Source organism: Dermacentor albipictus, chromosome 3, assembly GCF_038994185.2.
Source record: "Dermacentor albipictus isolate Rhodes 1998 colony chromosome 3, USDA_Dalb.pri_finalv2, whole genome shotgun sequence".
NCBI lineage: Eukaryota > Metazoa > Arthropoda > Arachnida > Ixodida > Ixodidae > Dermacentor > Dermacentor albipictus.
The window spans coordinates 23,482,288-23,497,188 of record NC_091823.1 but is presented as its reverse complement, the minus strand read 5'-3'; the positions used below and the strand labels follow the sequence as shown (position 1 = coordinate 23,497,188).

General features: G+C 46.3%; 1 protein-coding gene and 1 long non-coding RNA gene across 3 annotated transcripts in view; one reads left to right on the top strand and one right to left on the bottom strand.

Annotated features, from left to right (window-relative positions):
• The window catches only part of LOC135903894 (uncharacterized), a 224,876-nt gene that overhangs the window by 127,351 nt on the left and 82,624 nt on the right, over positions 1-14,901 (top strand). The window lies entirely within an intron of this gene.
• LOC135903892 (cytochrome P450 2A9-like) overlaps positions 7,289-14,901 on the bottom strand; it is a 30,713-nt gene continuing 23,100 nt past the window's right edge. For both annotated transcript variants that reach the window (XM_065434339.1, XM_065434340.1), the window contains exons 8-9: positions 10,468-10,658; positions 7,289-8,379 (exon numbers count right to left, since the gene is read on the bottom strand). In XM_065434339.1, the coding sequence (XP_065290411.1) occupies positions 8,204-8,379; positions 10,468-10,658 (367 nt within the window). In that variant the 3' untranslated portion in view covers positions 7,289-8,203. The remainder of the gene's footprint in view (positions 8,380-10,467; positions 10,659-14,901) is intronic.

The following is a 14,901-nucleotide window of genomic DNA, read 5'->3' as shown; positions in this document are numbered from 1 at the left end:
TTCGAAACGAAAGTCCACCAACATGCGAGAAATGTCACGAAACGCTCACAGTAACCCACATCATTATATCATGCCCACACACTGAAACACAGAGACAGAAACATTTCAAAAATCTGTATCACTTACATATACCTCTGCACCCTGCCTTGATATTGGGCGATGACCCACTAGTGCCATTCACTAACCTGTTCCAGTTTTTATGTGAAACCGATTATCTGCATCGACTTTAAGGTAATACAGCTATAACTACCTTAACATTAGATCTTATACTGTCCTGTGACTGGCGCAGCATGGCCTTAGTCGCCTTTGCGCCATTAAACCCGAATCAACTAACTAACTAACGTGTCCCGACCTAACCTTTGTCAGGGGCGCTAAGCAAGTCGAATGGGAGAACTTGCAAGAAAACCTCGGCAGCGACCACTACATCATCAGGGTCAGCACAGAGGCAGAAATCACCAGGAGGAAGATTGGCAAGGCAAGTCTAACAGACTGGGATGCCTTTAGAGTCCACTGTAAACAGCTAAAAGGGGACATAACGTCGGCAGAGGATTGGAGCCATCAACTCAGACAAATAAGAGATCTCTACACAAAAGAAGTGGAACGAACAGAACAAGCACCAGAAGTGGACAAACGACTCCTCAGGTTATGGGAGGCACGACGAGGCCTAACCAAGCGGTGGAAGCGTCAGAAGCTAAATAGAAAGCTTAAGAAGAAAATTGCCGAAATAACTCACCAAGCAGAGGAGTATGCAACGCAGCTGGCAAGGCAGGGGTGGCAGCAGTTTAGTACCTCACTGAATGGCACCCTAAGCACAGCCAGAACATGGCATATCCTCAGAACACTCATGGATCCGAGCAAGAGCAAGGCGGAAAGCAGCAAATCCATTCAGAGGTTAATCCACCAGTATGAAGGAACAGAAGAACAACTGCTCCAAGCAGTACGGGAAAAATGCTACGGAAAGATCTCGATAGAAGGCTACCGAGGCGACTACCAGGGTGACGAAAACTCAACTACGGACCGACCCATCACAAGAGAAGAGGTCGTCGAGGCTGTAAGGGCTGCAACAAAGAACACAGCAGCAGGGGCGGACAAAATCCGAAACTCGCTAATTCGAAACCTCAGCGACGAAGCAATTGATCAGCTCACCCTCTACCTCAACAAACTATGGGAGGATGGCAAAGTACCAGCGGAGTGGAAACACGCCGTAGTGGTGATGATTCCCAAACCTGGCAAAAAACTCCAAATTGAAAATCTCAGACCAATTTCGCTTACATCATGCCTAGGCAAGCTGTACGAAAGAATAGTGACCCGAAGAATCCAAACGCATCTTGAAGACGGAGGATAGTACCCCAACACCATGTTCGGCTTCAGGGCAAACTTGTCTACCCAAGATATCTTGCTACAGCTAAAAGAAGAGGTACTCGAGACAATGCCGAAACACGGGGAAAACGTGGTCATGGCCATCGACATCAAGGGAGCCTTTGACAACGTCTCCCACGCCGCCATTATGGAGGGGATTAACACCACTAATTGCGGGAAGAAAGTCCATGACTATATCAGAAGCTTCCTAACCGACAGAACAGCGACAGTAGGCCTAGGAGACCTACGGAGTGACGCCTTTCAAACGCCATGCAAGGGCACTCCGCAGGGCTCAGTAATCTCGCCAGTACTCTTCAACATAGCGATGGTCAACCTTACCAAGAAACTTAGCAAGATCCAAGGAATCAGTCACGCAATATACGCGGACGACATAACGATCTGGACTACTCAAGGCTCACTAGGGGATAAACAAGAGGTACTACAAGAAGCTGCCACCTGCATCGAAGAATACACAAAGCAAAGAGGCCTCAGATGCTCCACGGAGAAATCTGAACTCCTCAGGGTGGGCAGACACCCCACTGATGCCCCGCTCGAAGTAAGGCTAGAAGGACAGAACATCCCGGAACAAAAGATGATTAGAATCCTCGGCATGTGGTTGCAAGGAAGCCGGAAATGCAGCCACACAATTTGCCTGCTAAACAAAGCAGCAGGACAGGTGGGCCGAATGATTAGCAGAGTGGCACACAAGCGATATGGCATGAAAGAGGAGGACACACTCAGGTTGGTCAACAGCCTGATAGTCAGCCGGGTCACATACTCACTGCCGTACCATGCAATCACCAAAACCGAAAAAGAGCAAGTGGAGACCATCCTCCGGAAAGCGTATAAAACAGCTCTCCACCTCCCAAGGAACACATCCAACGACAAACTCATGCAACTTGGAATCAGCAACACTTTTGAAGAACTCAGGGAATGCCAGCTCAACGCACAAGTACGAAGACTCAGCAATACAACGACGGGAAGGGCGCTCCTGACAAAGCTAGGTCGGGAAGTAGAAAAATCACAAAGTAGCAGGGCCACAATACCAGACCCACTAAGAAAGAAACTACGCATACAACCTATCCCTCGCAACATGGACCCAAACCTCCATGCGAGTAGGAGACAGGCTAGGGCAGAGTTTTATGAAAAGACGATGGGACATCGGGACAATACAGTCTATACCGATGCGTCCCTATACTCACACGCACACAAAAACAACGCGGCAGCGGTAGTAGTAAATAATCAAGGAGAATTAATCACAGGACTCACGGCCGAGGTGGCTAACATAACCGAGGCAGAGGAAATTGCTGTCGCACTGGCAGCGGAAGAAGGTTATAGAACAGGAATATCGCTCAATATTCTAACAGATTCACAAGAGGCGTGCCGGAGCTATATAAGAGGCAAAATAAGTAACACGGCGCTCAAGATCCTCAGCAGAGTTCCAATCGCTGAGGGACAACCCACACATAACATTATCTGGATACCAAGCCACGCAGGGATCAGGGGCAACGAAGGGGCGGACTGCCTAGCTCGAGGGATGACCAGCCGAGCAGGAACGTCAACCGCCCCAGAGGGGCCACAGATCAACTGCGGGAACAGCTATTCAGAGCTATTAAACATCTATAAGGGTCTAAGATATCAATATCCGCCACCACATAAAGCATTAACAAAGGAGGAGGCCGCAGGATGGCGGAGACTGCAAACGGGCACCTTTCCAAACTTACACATACTAAGTAGGATGTTCCCCACGCAGTATAGCGCAACCTGTCCGTGGTGTGGAGCTAAGCCAACATTATACCACATTACATGGGAGTGTACAAGAAACCAGGCATTCCACAAACACAAAACACCAAGTGCGGAGCAATGGGAGAGCTGGCTCACCAGCCGCGAGCTAGAGACTCAAAGAGCTCTAATAGCGCACGCGTGCGAGGCGGCCCGGCTCAGTGGAGCCCTGGACTAGGGGCCCATCCATGGCTGAAGAGGACTCAAGCTTCAAGAACGAAGACTTCGGCCTCGACCCGCTAAAACCTTTAAAGAGTGATTAAAGTTTTCCATTCCATTCCATTCTTCTCTGAGCCAGTCCAAGTCGCGTGCTCATGGCGCGTGCTATTGCCATGGTCTTCTTTGTCCTAACGTTACCCTGTGTACAACTTGTACAGTTGTATTGTACAATTCAGCGGATCGCTTGTCGCGTTCTAATTGTTCGATGGTTGAAATATCCCTCTGTCGCGTGTAATGCTGGTACCTTTTTCTTTTTTTTTCCAAGCCTGCGTATGATATACCTTGACGGCTGCTCAGCTCACCACATCACCTTTTTATGGATGCAAAGAAAACAGCATTCCGGGGTTTTAGTCTTCGAATATGTAATGTAGTGGAAACAATATTTATGTCCAAGGAGGCTCGGCGATGAGTATATATATTTTTCGTTCTGGAACTAGAGCTACGATTACGCGCCTCGCTGGCCCAGGAGCTATGGCGCTGCGTTGCTGATCTCGGGAGTTGCGGGATCAATCGCGGCCGCGGAGGCTGCATCCTGGTGGGGGCTTAATGAAAATAAATAAATATAATTAGTATTAATAAATCAAAGAACATGGTTGCGTTCCGTGCATTGGGTGCATGTTACAGAACCCAAGCTGGTAAATATTAATGCGAATCTTCCCTCTAGGGCGTGCCTCATATAACCAGAGCGTGGCTTTGCCGCGTACAACCCAATAATTAAAATGCCATCATTTTTCTTTCTTAAAAGCTACGATTCAATAGTCCTTAGAAAACTCTGCGTAATATTAAAGCCAGCTGCGATTACTTTCTTAGATTCACTTCACTAAAGCGCGTGCCCGTCGCTTCCTTTTCGTAGTTGTATATACGATGATAGCTTCAAGCTTTTTGTCAGCACGGAGGCCTTTAAACATATATGACCAAATGTTTTTCGTTACGGTACATTTGAAGGTGCAGTTCCCTATTATTGTACTGAATCAGTAGAGGTTTTGCTCACGTTTTTTGCGTGTCCGTTTTAAGTGCTTAATCATCTTCTATACCTGCCCAATGAGAAATTGATCAGTCACGAAAGACCATGAATGGTTCATACCTGCTTAAACAATGGCTCATACCTTCGTAAGCAAGCAAAAATGCAATGTCCTGTACCCACGTAAGACAGAGGCTACAAGCGCTCAGCAAAGCGAAGCGAGCAGTGCACATAAATTGAAATCTCCCAAACAACGCACAGAACAGGTAGCATACGTTTCAATAAAGAACAATCTCAAAACAGAAGCATCTGAACCATCAGTAAAGCATTGCATACCCCCCTCAGAAAATGTAGGGGTAGTTTTGCAACGGCTTCTATAAATTAACCCTAATTCACTTTAACGCTGAGGGTCGTGAGTTAGACTCCTACCAAAGGTCGAGGGTTCGCGTGCCTTAATTAACCATATCGTAATTAACTGCGGCTAATTACCTTTATCTTAATTAACATCAATGATCGTGCATTCGAGTGCTGTAATGAACTGTATCCTTCCGACCACGTTCGCTATCAAACATGATAAGCGAACGACCGATGAGGGCTGATAAGGGTCTATAATGCTCGGATAAGGTTCCATAACATTGATTATGACATCGGGCTGCGTTAGATGAGCAAGTGGCACAATGCTTACGCATACTTAGACAGTTGTCAGAGAAGTTTCTGTATGAATTATAAAATTTATTTTTCAATTATCAGGGGTGGTAATAACGCGCCACGGAAACTGCTATAGATAAATCTTAGTTAATTTCACTTGTGTTGTGATGATGATGACCCTACAATATGGCTCATACCCACCCTGTGCGATTGGGCACTTGACCTTTTACATAATATTTCAAGAAACTACAAGTAATGTGCAACTGAGCAATCAAAACAGACAGATTAACGATATTGTCTAAACAGAACAATATATAATAGTAATGCTAGGATTTAACACACAACTATAAATAAGAGAACTTATAAAAGTTGGAATTTAAAATCCCCTCCGTTTTGTTGATTGACTAACACAAGAAACAGCATCAAAGACCGTTCCTGTGGCACCGAAAGTTAGTACTATTTGCGATGTTAAATTTACCCATAGCTTAGCAAGCAGAATTTCAAGAAGTCTCATCTTTGGTAATTTATACGCGCCACATATTAAAAATTGGCGTTCTATGGATTCTGTTTCTAGGAAGAATTGACACAGAGGCGATATTTACTTCGCCTACTCCTTCCTCAGTGCGTTCTGGCATAGTTTGGTTCTTTCAACATGATGCTGTTCTTTTCTTTTCTTTTGTTGTCGTGCTTATCTGTTCGCAGAAGGGTTGAATTCTGGGCCAGTTGGTACATACTTGAAGGAAAAAACCAATAAAAAAACACAAAGGACCAAAGGAGAGGTTCCCACCACAAGGACTGGCCAGTCGTTGTGGTGTGAATATATAGCTGAATTCCACCAGCGACAACTTGGAAATATATATATATATATATATATATATATATATATATATATATATATATATATATATATATATATATATATATATATATATATATATATATATATATATATATATATATATATATATATATATATATATATTTCCAAGTTGTCGCTGGTGGAATTCAGCTGGGTCCATGGTTGTGGCGCTGAGTTCTCTTGACTGTACTTGTGGCTAACATAAGGCAACAGGGCGCACTCAGGGCATTTTCCAAATATCGGCCTACACAGCTACTTTGCCGTCTTCGTCGGACAGCCGCCGTTTTAACTCGTTTTTCAGTGCTGACAGCTTCGAGGAGACAGCGTTGAAATCGGAGACTACGCAGGCTGTTTTGTCGTCTAGCGAGCTGACGACACAGAAGAGATGTACAATGGAAACTGCAGAACGTATTACAGTCGAGCTTGTGAGGGTTTGTTTTGTTTGAGGACTTGTTTTGAAGGCCCGTACACGTGACTGGGGTGTAAAACCTTTAAGTACCGACACGAAATTTTGACTTCTCATTTTTTTTGTGCTGTAGGGAGGAAGAAGACCCCTAAATCCCAGTAAAAGTATGGACAAGCATCATAGCGACAACAATTTTGGTTTGCGCAAACAAGAAGTCGATGCCTAGTGACGTCATGATATCCTAGATCGCTTCGTTCCTGTAACCTTCTGAGAGTGCCACATACGAGCGTAGCAAGAAGTATGGCACGCAGCACTTTTGTTTACTTTTTTAATGTAACACCGTCATAATACCAAGCTTTATTGCTACATGACGTCACCAAATATTGTTCTGTGTCATGACGCCCCGATAATGTCGACGATCCGTCATTTTCAGACAACTTTAGTATTAAATTCACACATGTTATAAGTATTTCTCTGTCTTCGAACTTGCTAAGCATGAAGTGTGTTGTTGAGTTTCTACAGCTTCAGAATGTATGTCAGTAGTACTTAAAGCGTGATTAAGAAGGAGGTTAACCGACGGGCCCGATTTTTATTAGTCATATCATAAGAATCCAACAAACACTGACACATAGGACAACATAGGGGAAATTACTTGTGCTTAATAAATGAAACAAAGAAACGATAAATGAATGGAAATTAAAGTGGATGAAAAAACAACTTGCCGCAGGTGGGAACCGAACCCACAACCTTCGCATTTCGTGTGCGATGCTCTACCAATCGAGCTACCGCGGCGCCGTATCCCCATCCACTTTCTTGGGTATTTATGTTTCTTAGTAGAACCCTGGGAACGCTATTGCCAGCGCCACCACTATGCGAAGGTTTCGGGATCGTTCCTTACCTGCGGGAAGTTGTTTTTTCATCCAATTTCGCTTTATTTATCATTTCTCTATTTCATTTATTAAGCAGAAGTAATTTCTCCTATGTTGTCCTTGGTGTCAGTGTTTGTCGGCTTCTTATGATTCAAGCGTCAGTGTTGTTTAGGGTAGAGAAAAACTTGAGAAAACGCGCGTTTTATTAGAAACCAATACATGCGAGTCGTCAAAAAGCAAAGGTTTGTGCTGTCAGTCGTCTGTCAAGGCGCAGAGTAAGAAAAAGCAATATAAACACAAATGACGTGTGCGCAAAATAAATGACTTTCTATTTCTATAGCTCTTTCGGTAAATTGCACGCAGAAACTTTTCAATTCACCAGGACATCAAAGAAATAGAAAAATAATAACGCCAGGGCGTGAACGATGACTATGGGCGCTTTCGTGTTTTGACACAGAGACTGACGCAGAGGACATGCTATCTGTTAGTGAAAGTTTTTTCAACTTTTCTTGCTGGTATAAATTTCAACGCGCACTCAGTGCAAATCTAGTCTACTAGATTACGTGGGCACCTTCCATGCGCCCACCTAGGAACACTGCGAAAAAGTTACCCTTTTTGGTTGCCAGCCGCTTACGCTAGCAATATCTGCTCAGTTTGTCGCATGCAATGAACTACGGGGAAAAAAATGTGTCACACGTGCCATGGCTTTTTATTTGGCACCTGCCGATAAGACTAATTTTCGCAAGCCATGGTGGACAGACGACTACGATAAGCGCGAAGGAATAAAGGGGAAAATAAAGAAAATGTGTCAGTTGTTCAATCCCCGTCAAACGCACTTAATTCCGCCAACTAGCGATAGTAATATAGTGCTGTAGTGCTTCAAGAAAATGACGGAGTATGTTGCTACTTCCTAAAATGAGTCATCCCTTTGAAATTTGAAGAGGAGGTGAGGCACCTCTCCCCCGAATACCAAGTAGACTCATGGTCGTTCTGGTGAGAACCACCTCCTCTAAATATGCGCTTTGGATAAACATGTGAGTTGGGCTTTCCACAAGTCTGAGTGGGGTATATATGCGACTAGATTGGAGCCAGCTCTCTTGCTATCGCTCCATGAAGCGCAGGTGTTGCAGTCTGGGGACGCAGAGGCCGTCACTGTCGAAACTCAGGTCTATAGATTTTCCCTCCTCTGGCAGAATGACGAAGCGCTGGACCATCAGCGCAATGTACACGAACACTTGCGCGTTGGCCAAGGGTTCCGCGGGGCACATTCGTTTGCCTGAAAAAATAAAATATAAATAGAAAAATCCGGGTTCAATGGAGTAATTGTAACGAAAATAAACGCTTGTAGTTTTGTTGTAGTGCTCCAACAAATAGCCCCTGGATGGCATTTATGGTCACAAATGTGCTTAAGAAGGAAGAAAAGAAGGCACAGGAAAGATAGAGACTAGCTTCCGTTTTGTGACCCAATGCTTGAGAAAGAGTATGATAAGGTAGAGAAATAATAGGTAAAGGAGATAGAAAGCAAGAATCCCGCGAATATACCAAGCAATGAAGACAAGTCAACGTATGCTAAAGCATGCCTGGATCGTTGCGTTATGCGAACCCAATGAACATATCTCATTCTTTTCATGAAAACCATCGTTCTAAAAATTAGTAAGCAGGAGGGTCGAAAAGATGCCCTGAAAGCTGCTAAAGCTAGATTAGTTGTCACAAGAGTCGCGAGCGGTATTTCGGACTTGAGATTAGATTATATTTCCGAGTTTTACATGCCGAAACCACGACCTAATTACGAGGCGAGCGGCATTTAAGAATTTTCCAGGCTAATTAGACACACACCAATGTTTTTGTTTATCAATTGAGGCAATATGCTTTTGGGTAGAGTTTGGTAGTTGCGCAGAAGGTCAATAAATGCGCCGTTTTAGCAGGAACCTTCGCCAGCATTCGATAACACGTCTTCTTCACCACGGTGCAATTTGCTCTTAAAAAAGCAAAAAAAAAAGAAGAGGAGGTAATAATAACAGGAAATAGATGACAGCACGGATGCTTGAGCACATAACGTCCAGCATTGTTGAAGCCGACAGGATGCGTGGACGTCCGTGGCGAACGGACGATTAAATGGCCACCAAACTTTCCCAAAAGGGGTGCACGCTGCTTTGAGCGACTTGGTTGTTGCGCCATTACAATATTTTGGTATTTCAAGAAGATAGCGACATCTTAACACGAAGCCTCGGATACACAACTCAGTAGGGTCAATGCAGAATTACACCCGCACCAACGAAACCCTGGTGCAGATCGGCTTACACGACAGGGAACTAAATGTTGATCGAAGCCCGGAGCAGACCGGGAATACGAGACATACTATCCACCACCAGCGACAAGCATGTACTGGCAATGAAAGGTAAATTGAAAATAAAGTGAAATAGAAGAGTTGTGAGCGCTTTCGAAAGATTAGCTGCCTTATGATTCATCTGTTTCTTTCCGTGACAAGCATCGCAGTGACACAATCATTGATTAAGGCAGGAAACTATCGGGCTGGTGTCCAGATTAACCCCAACGACGCTATGTGACGCCCTTGCGCGTGACGCGATCCGTATAACTCACATAAAAGATATTCGTTTATTCACTTGTTTAACTTTTGTGTATGTGGTTCTGTATCCCTAATACAGGAATTTCGAATCTCCAATGCAAGACGTGTGCAATTTGGCGCTTTCTTTGCTTGAAACACGCTTCATCACCTTGTCGCTGCCTAATGATTACAGGAATCTGTACGTTTTTTTTAATTCTAGCACAGACAAGGCTATGACCACGTCCGAAGAGAAGCGAAATATTGACTCAACGAGAAAATTATGCCGCATTCTAGTTCTCGCCGAACGCTTCGCACAGCACGTTTTCCCCGCCATTCAAATCGAGCACCTGTGCTATACCGGGGTAGAGGTCACGAATGTTTTGACCCCTTCGAGTAGATAATCTAGATAACGACGTGCGCTGAGGCAAATCTTGCACGATTTTTGAAGATAAAGACGTTCTGCGATGATTTATCACTTGTTTATCCACGATTTTGAATTTTGAAGCGCACTGAACTATAAGAAGCCACTCTCCCCTCAAGTTCACTTCATATCGCTCTAAGATTGCTAGAGCACGCAGTTGCAGTGCCTTAAAATGTACTCAATTTTCTTTGTCTTTTTAGAAAAGGTCTTCAACAGATTATGCATGTTTATATAGACGGAAATTATCACTATTATAAAGAAAAAATGGGAAACGACCTGCAATGAGTATCAGCGAACCATGAAAGTCTTTTGGGCCTAGAATTATTGCGGTGGGGGTTTATCTTCATATAAATGACTACTATGAAGTGTGCTCCTACCTATAGAGAAGGCAATGAGGTTCTGTGGCTTTTCTATTAGTACTGAACCCTCATCGGTGAGGAACCTTTCTGGCTTGAATTGCTCCGGGTCAGTCCAACGTTCCGGGTCCATGTGCGCCGCCCATATGTTGGAGATCACGACCGTTCCAGCCGGGATCAGGTACTGACCGACCACGACGTCTTCTTCGGCCCTACGAATTCAATTGGAAGAATACGGAAATAGAACTTTTCCGTTGTTTAAACATGCATCACTGAGGCATATTCACAGTCTTTTTTTCATTCATCACTTAGGCAGGGTCGCCCCGCGAAGAACTGACATTATCGCGATATGAGCCACTTGCTCATACTGATACCTCGAAGTGATTTTGTAATAGCCAAAGCAGTTCCGTAAAAAACAAAAAAAAACACAAGATATTTGGCGGCAGAAACAATTTACTTAAATGCAAACTGTTTCCCTCTTATACTAGTGAAAGGAGAGATTCACTGCTTGGATAAGTGGATAAACCTGTCATTAACTATACTGGCATTTGCCTATCGCAAATCTGACAACAGTTCTCCCTTCGAACTAAACATACGTGGAAAATTCTTGCGATATAAATGGGACGCAAGCGGTATTCAATGCTGTTAAGTATGTATAGTTCAAAACGTCAACAGACGTCCTATACTTAACGTCATGTGCGTTCTAGCTGAAAATAAGAATAAATCGCAGGTATATATACAACATATACAACTGAGCTACGAGGTTTGTTCCCCCGCACGACGTTATGACAAACTGTACAGCAGCCTGTCTATTATGCTCGGCTACTTGCGCCCGTTCGCCGTCGAGGCGCGCCGTCGTTCTGTGCATGGGTCAGACAGAGACGTCGGAGAATAGAACGACGTAGTCCACTGACAGGCGCGAATTGTGATGCCTGAAACAACGCATAAATATCCTGCATCGCATGTCCTGCGCTACGGCTGAAACTTTTGTTGTCCTCTAAAACATTCCAAGGACACCTAAGCAATTCTTATTGATGTCCGATTGAACGCCGATGAGCGGTCCTTCTAGCTATGAGCTCCTCGCGGGCAAGCGAGCACGTTGATACGCTTGGCCATCCCCTCAAAGATAGCACAAGGCCAGTGCACTTCGATCCGTGACCCCATGCTACCTTGCCCGACTGCATCTAGTGGAAACGCTCCCGAGTAAGCGGCGGAAATTTTGATGTCACCGCTTTCGTCGCGCCGGGCTTAGCAATGGAAATTTCGGTTCAAGTAGCATGGTGTCATAAAGCAGAGCGCACAGGCCTATTATCGCGAAGGCGCTAGCTTAACCCAGTGGGTAAGACGCTCAGCTTCTTAGCGTGGGGTCGTAGGTTTGAAACTCAGTACCACCAACGTTCTTCATTTCGAATATACTCTGTATTTTTTATATACACTAGTTTCTTTATAGCGATTACTGAGGCGAAGTTAGGACACAGGCGAGAGCTTGCGCGGACTAGGAACGCCGCGCAGATCAGGCAGGTTTCCGGGAGCGAGGGTGACGTGGCGTCGTGTTGATGACCTCTGCCTTCACGTGACACCTGGCGCGGCAGCAGGTGTGCCCTTGCGCCTGCTCTGCTCCGTCGAGGCACGCGCGTGACATGGCGTCGCAGCCAATGGGAATTTAGGTGCCGCATCGCTGCTACAGACGCCGGGTTTTTCGCTCAATGGGCCATTTGATGCTTTTCCGTCAAAAAAATGTTTCTGCACAGAGGTGTGCGCTCTCTATCTCACGGCATGTAACAGCGCGCCTATCAGGCTTCTTTATCGATTCCGACGCGCATGGGGTGTGGTCGTTATTGTAGGCGCTCGTCGTAATTGTAGCCACTTACCACTTAACAAAAATGTATCGTGCAATCGCAGGCTTGATGCTAGTCATAGAACCGTCGCCACTGTCAAGGTAAATATACCTGGTAGCGAAGCTTCCATAGGAACCCATACCTTCAATACATGGCGGTTCATCGGCGGTTCATGGGGCTTAGCGCCGTATGTATATGGAGGGAACACTTCCGGCGGAAGAAAAAATAATGTGACGCAATATCCGTTAAAAACAGAAGAGACGTCATTTTGTTTTCGAAGGCGCGAAATTGGTTTTGTTGGCCTGCCTTTAGAGCTACATGTTCAAATGCCACGCCATTGAAGTCATAGTGACCGACTCCCAACAGACGTGCCGCAACCTTGCTAACGGCAGAATTCATGCCACTACGCTCCAGATCATCAATCAAAAGCCCCCAACGAGATGAGTCATGATCATATGGGCGCCAGCTCATCACGGCATTCCTGGCAACGAGGTCACCAACCACGTGGCTCGAGATTTGACCCACCGAGCCGACGCCGAGGAATCTCAACCCGAGCGCATGCACCCTCTAGTATCGTACCAAGACATCACACAACACTACAAGCTAACCCGCATAACATATTCACCCCCACACAAGTCACTACCCAGAGAGCAGGGGCGATTCCTCCGAGCTATTCAGGTTAATACATTCCCCCACCCAACCAGAAATCGCCTCATAGCCCCAGTAAATTTTTGGTTTCTTCTCTTCTTCCGCCGGGATCTTCCTTCTTTGTGGTTGTTGTTCGCTCTCGGCTCTTCCTGAGCCGATGCCCTGCTCTCTGCTTCGGTATCTCGGCACTAACGATGCTTGATGTCAATCATTCGAACTGATTTATTTAAAGGCAGATAGTAACGGTTACAATGAGTATATGGAGTACAAGGAGTTACAAGCAAACAAGGAAAACGGCTTCACAATTACGAATGCGGCTGAGCAAGGACTCGGAGCAGTCCGTCGCTCCGATCGCGCACCTGACGAGAACGGTCTGTCGTCTCTCAGGCCTCAGCTCACACTGCCCGCTCAGCCGCACACATTATCACCCCCCAGCCAGCCGCGGGACCATGTCCCCGGGCTGCGTAACTCGCACCAGCGGTGGCCGCCGCTCGAGCCCCCCGCGGCGCCTCGGCCCGTCGCAAAAAACTCCCCAATTACTCCCTTCTCCAGATGCCGCTACAGCGGCTCGCTGCGCGATTTATGGCCCTCGCCAGAACCAGTGCGCGAGAACCCCTGCCGCTCCCTTTTTCGCCGAACAGCGTCCGGCCACCGCCTTCCCAAAGCAGGCGCTCTCTGGAAGCGGCCCGGGTGCGAGCCAGCAGCACAACATTGCCATGAAACATATACACAAAACAGAGTGGGCCCCAGAGAAGCCGGGGAAGCACGCCCTTAAGCAACGAAAATAATGCACATATGAGCTTCACCAAGCCGAACATTCACAACGACCTTACAGCCCCTACACAATTCTCGCCGCAATGCCGATTCTGCGCAGAGTCCGTGTCCCTCAGACACACAGTAGGGGGTTGCAGAGCGGCACCATTAAATCGTCCGAACCCTTACCCCACCAACGAGCTTTGGGAGAGAGCCTTGGCCAGCTCTTACCTCGAGGACCAGCAACGGTTGATTGCGAGGGCCGAAAACGCGGCCCGAGCTCAAGGCATTCTGGAATGAGAACGCCTCTCCAAAGCTGCATTCACCCAATAAAAATCCTTGTTCTCTCTCCCTCTCTCGCGACTTGATCGGCGTTTTGAGCTTTCAGCGCGGAATGCGATGCAGGAAAAAGCCAGCCGTACGGTTGTCGAAATCGCGCCCCTGCACCGAACATACTTTTTTTGGAGGCCGACGAGAGCTTTAGGTGTATAGTGCTGGTCCCATCGTTGGACGCCCATCTCGTCGGCCAGCGCAGTCGCACGAAAACAACTAAACAATTATTTGGCGGTCGTAACTCACTACTTTTGACCGAACAGGTTAAGAAGCGATGAAGCTACCCGCGTCACCAAATTCAGACAAACGTCAACAAGCAAAAAAAGCACAACGTGTGCGGGCGGCGTATTTCAACAGGTGACTTTACGAGCGCGCCTTTCTTGAACATTTCAAGGACTGCATTGCATTGTGAGTGATAGCGGCGTCAATGCCCCCTGTAAGAATGGACGCTGAAAAGAAATGTATTTAAACGTCCCTAGTATCCGGGTTCTCGGTCTCACCATCTCTACCAACGGCTCCAACGCCTTGGCTCTCAACAAGATCTGTGCCCAATCTCAAAACACCCTACGACTTCTTAAACGTATATCTAACCGTCGAGGAGGACTCAAAGAAGAAAGCCTTCTCCGACTCGTCCAATCCTTTGTCATATGCCACATCACCTACGTTGCTGCGTACCTCAACTGGTACCGGGCTGAGCAGAACAAGCTCGACACCCTCATACGAGGGGTCTACAAGCAAGCACTTGGTCTCCCACATTGCACCAGCACTGAACTCTTCAACCAACTGGGAGTTCACAACAACCTTTCCGAACTCATTGAAGCCCAACAACGCTCTCAGCTTGAACGGCTCACCCATACTGAAACGGGGCGCTTTATTCTGTCCA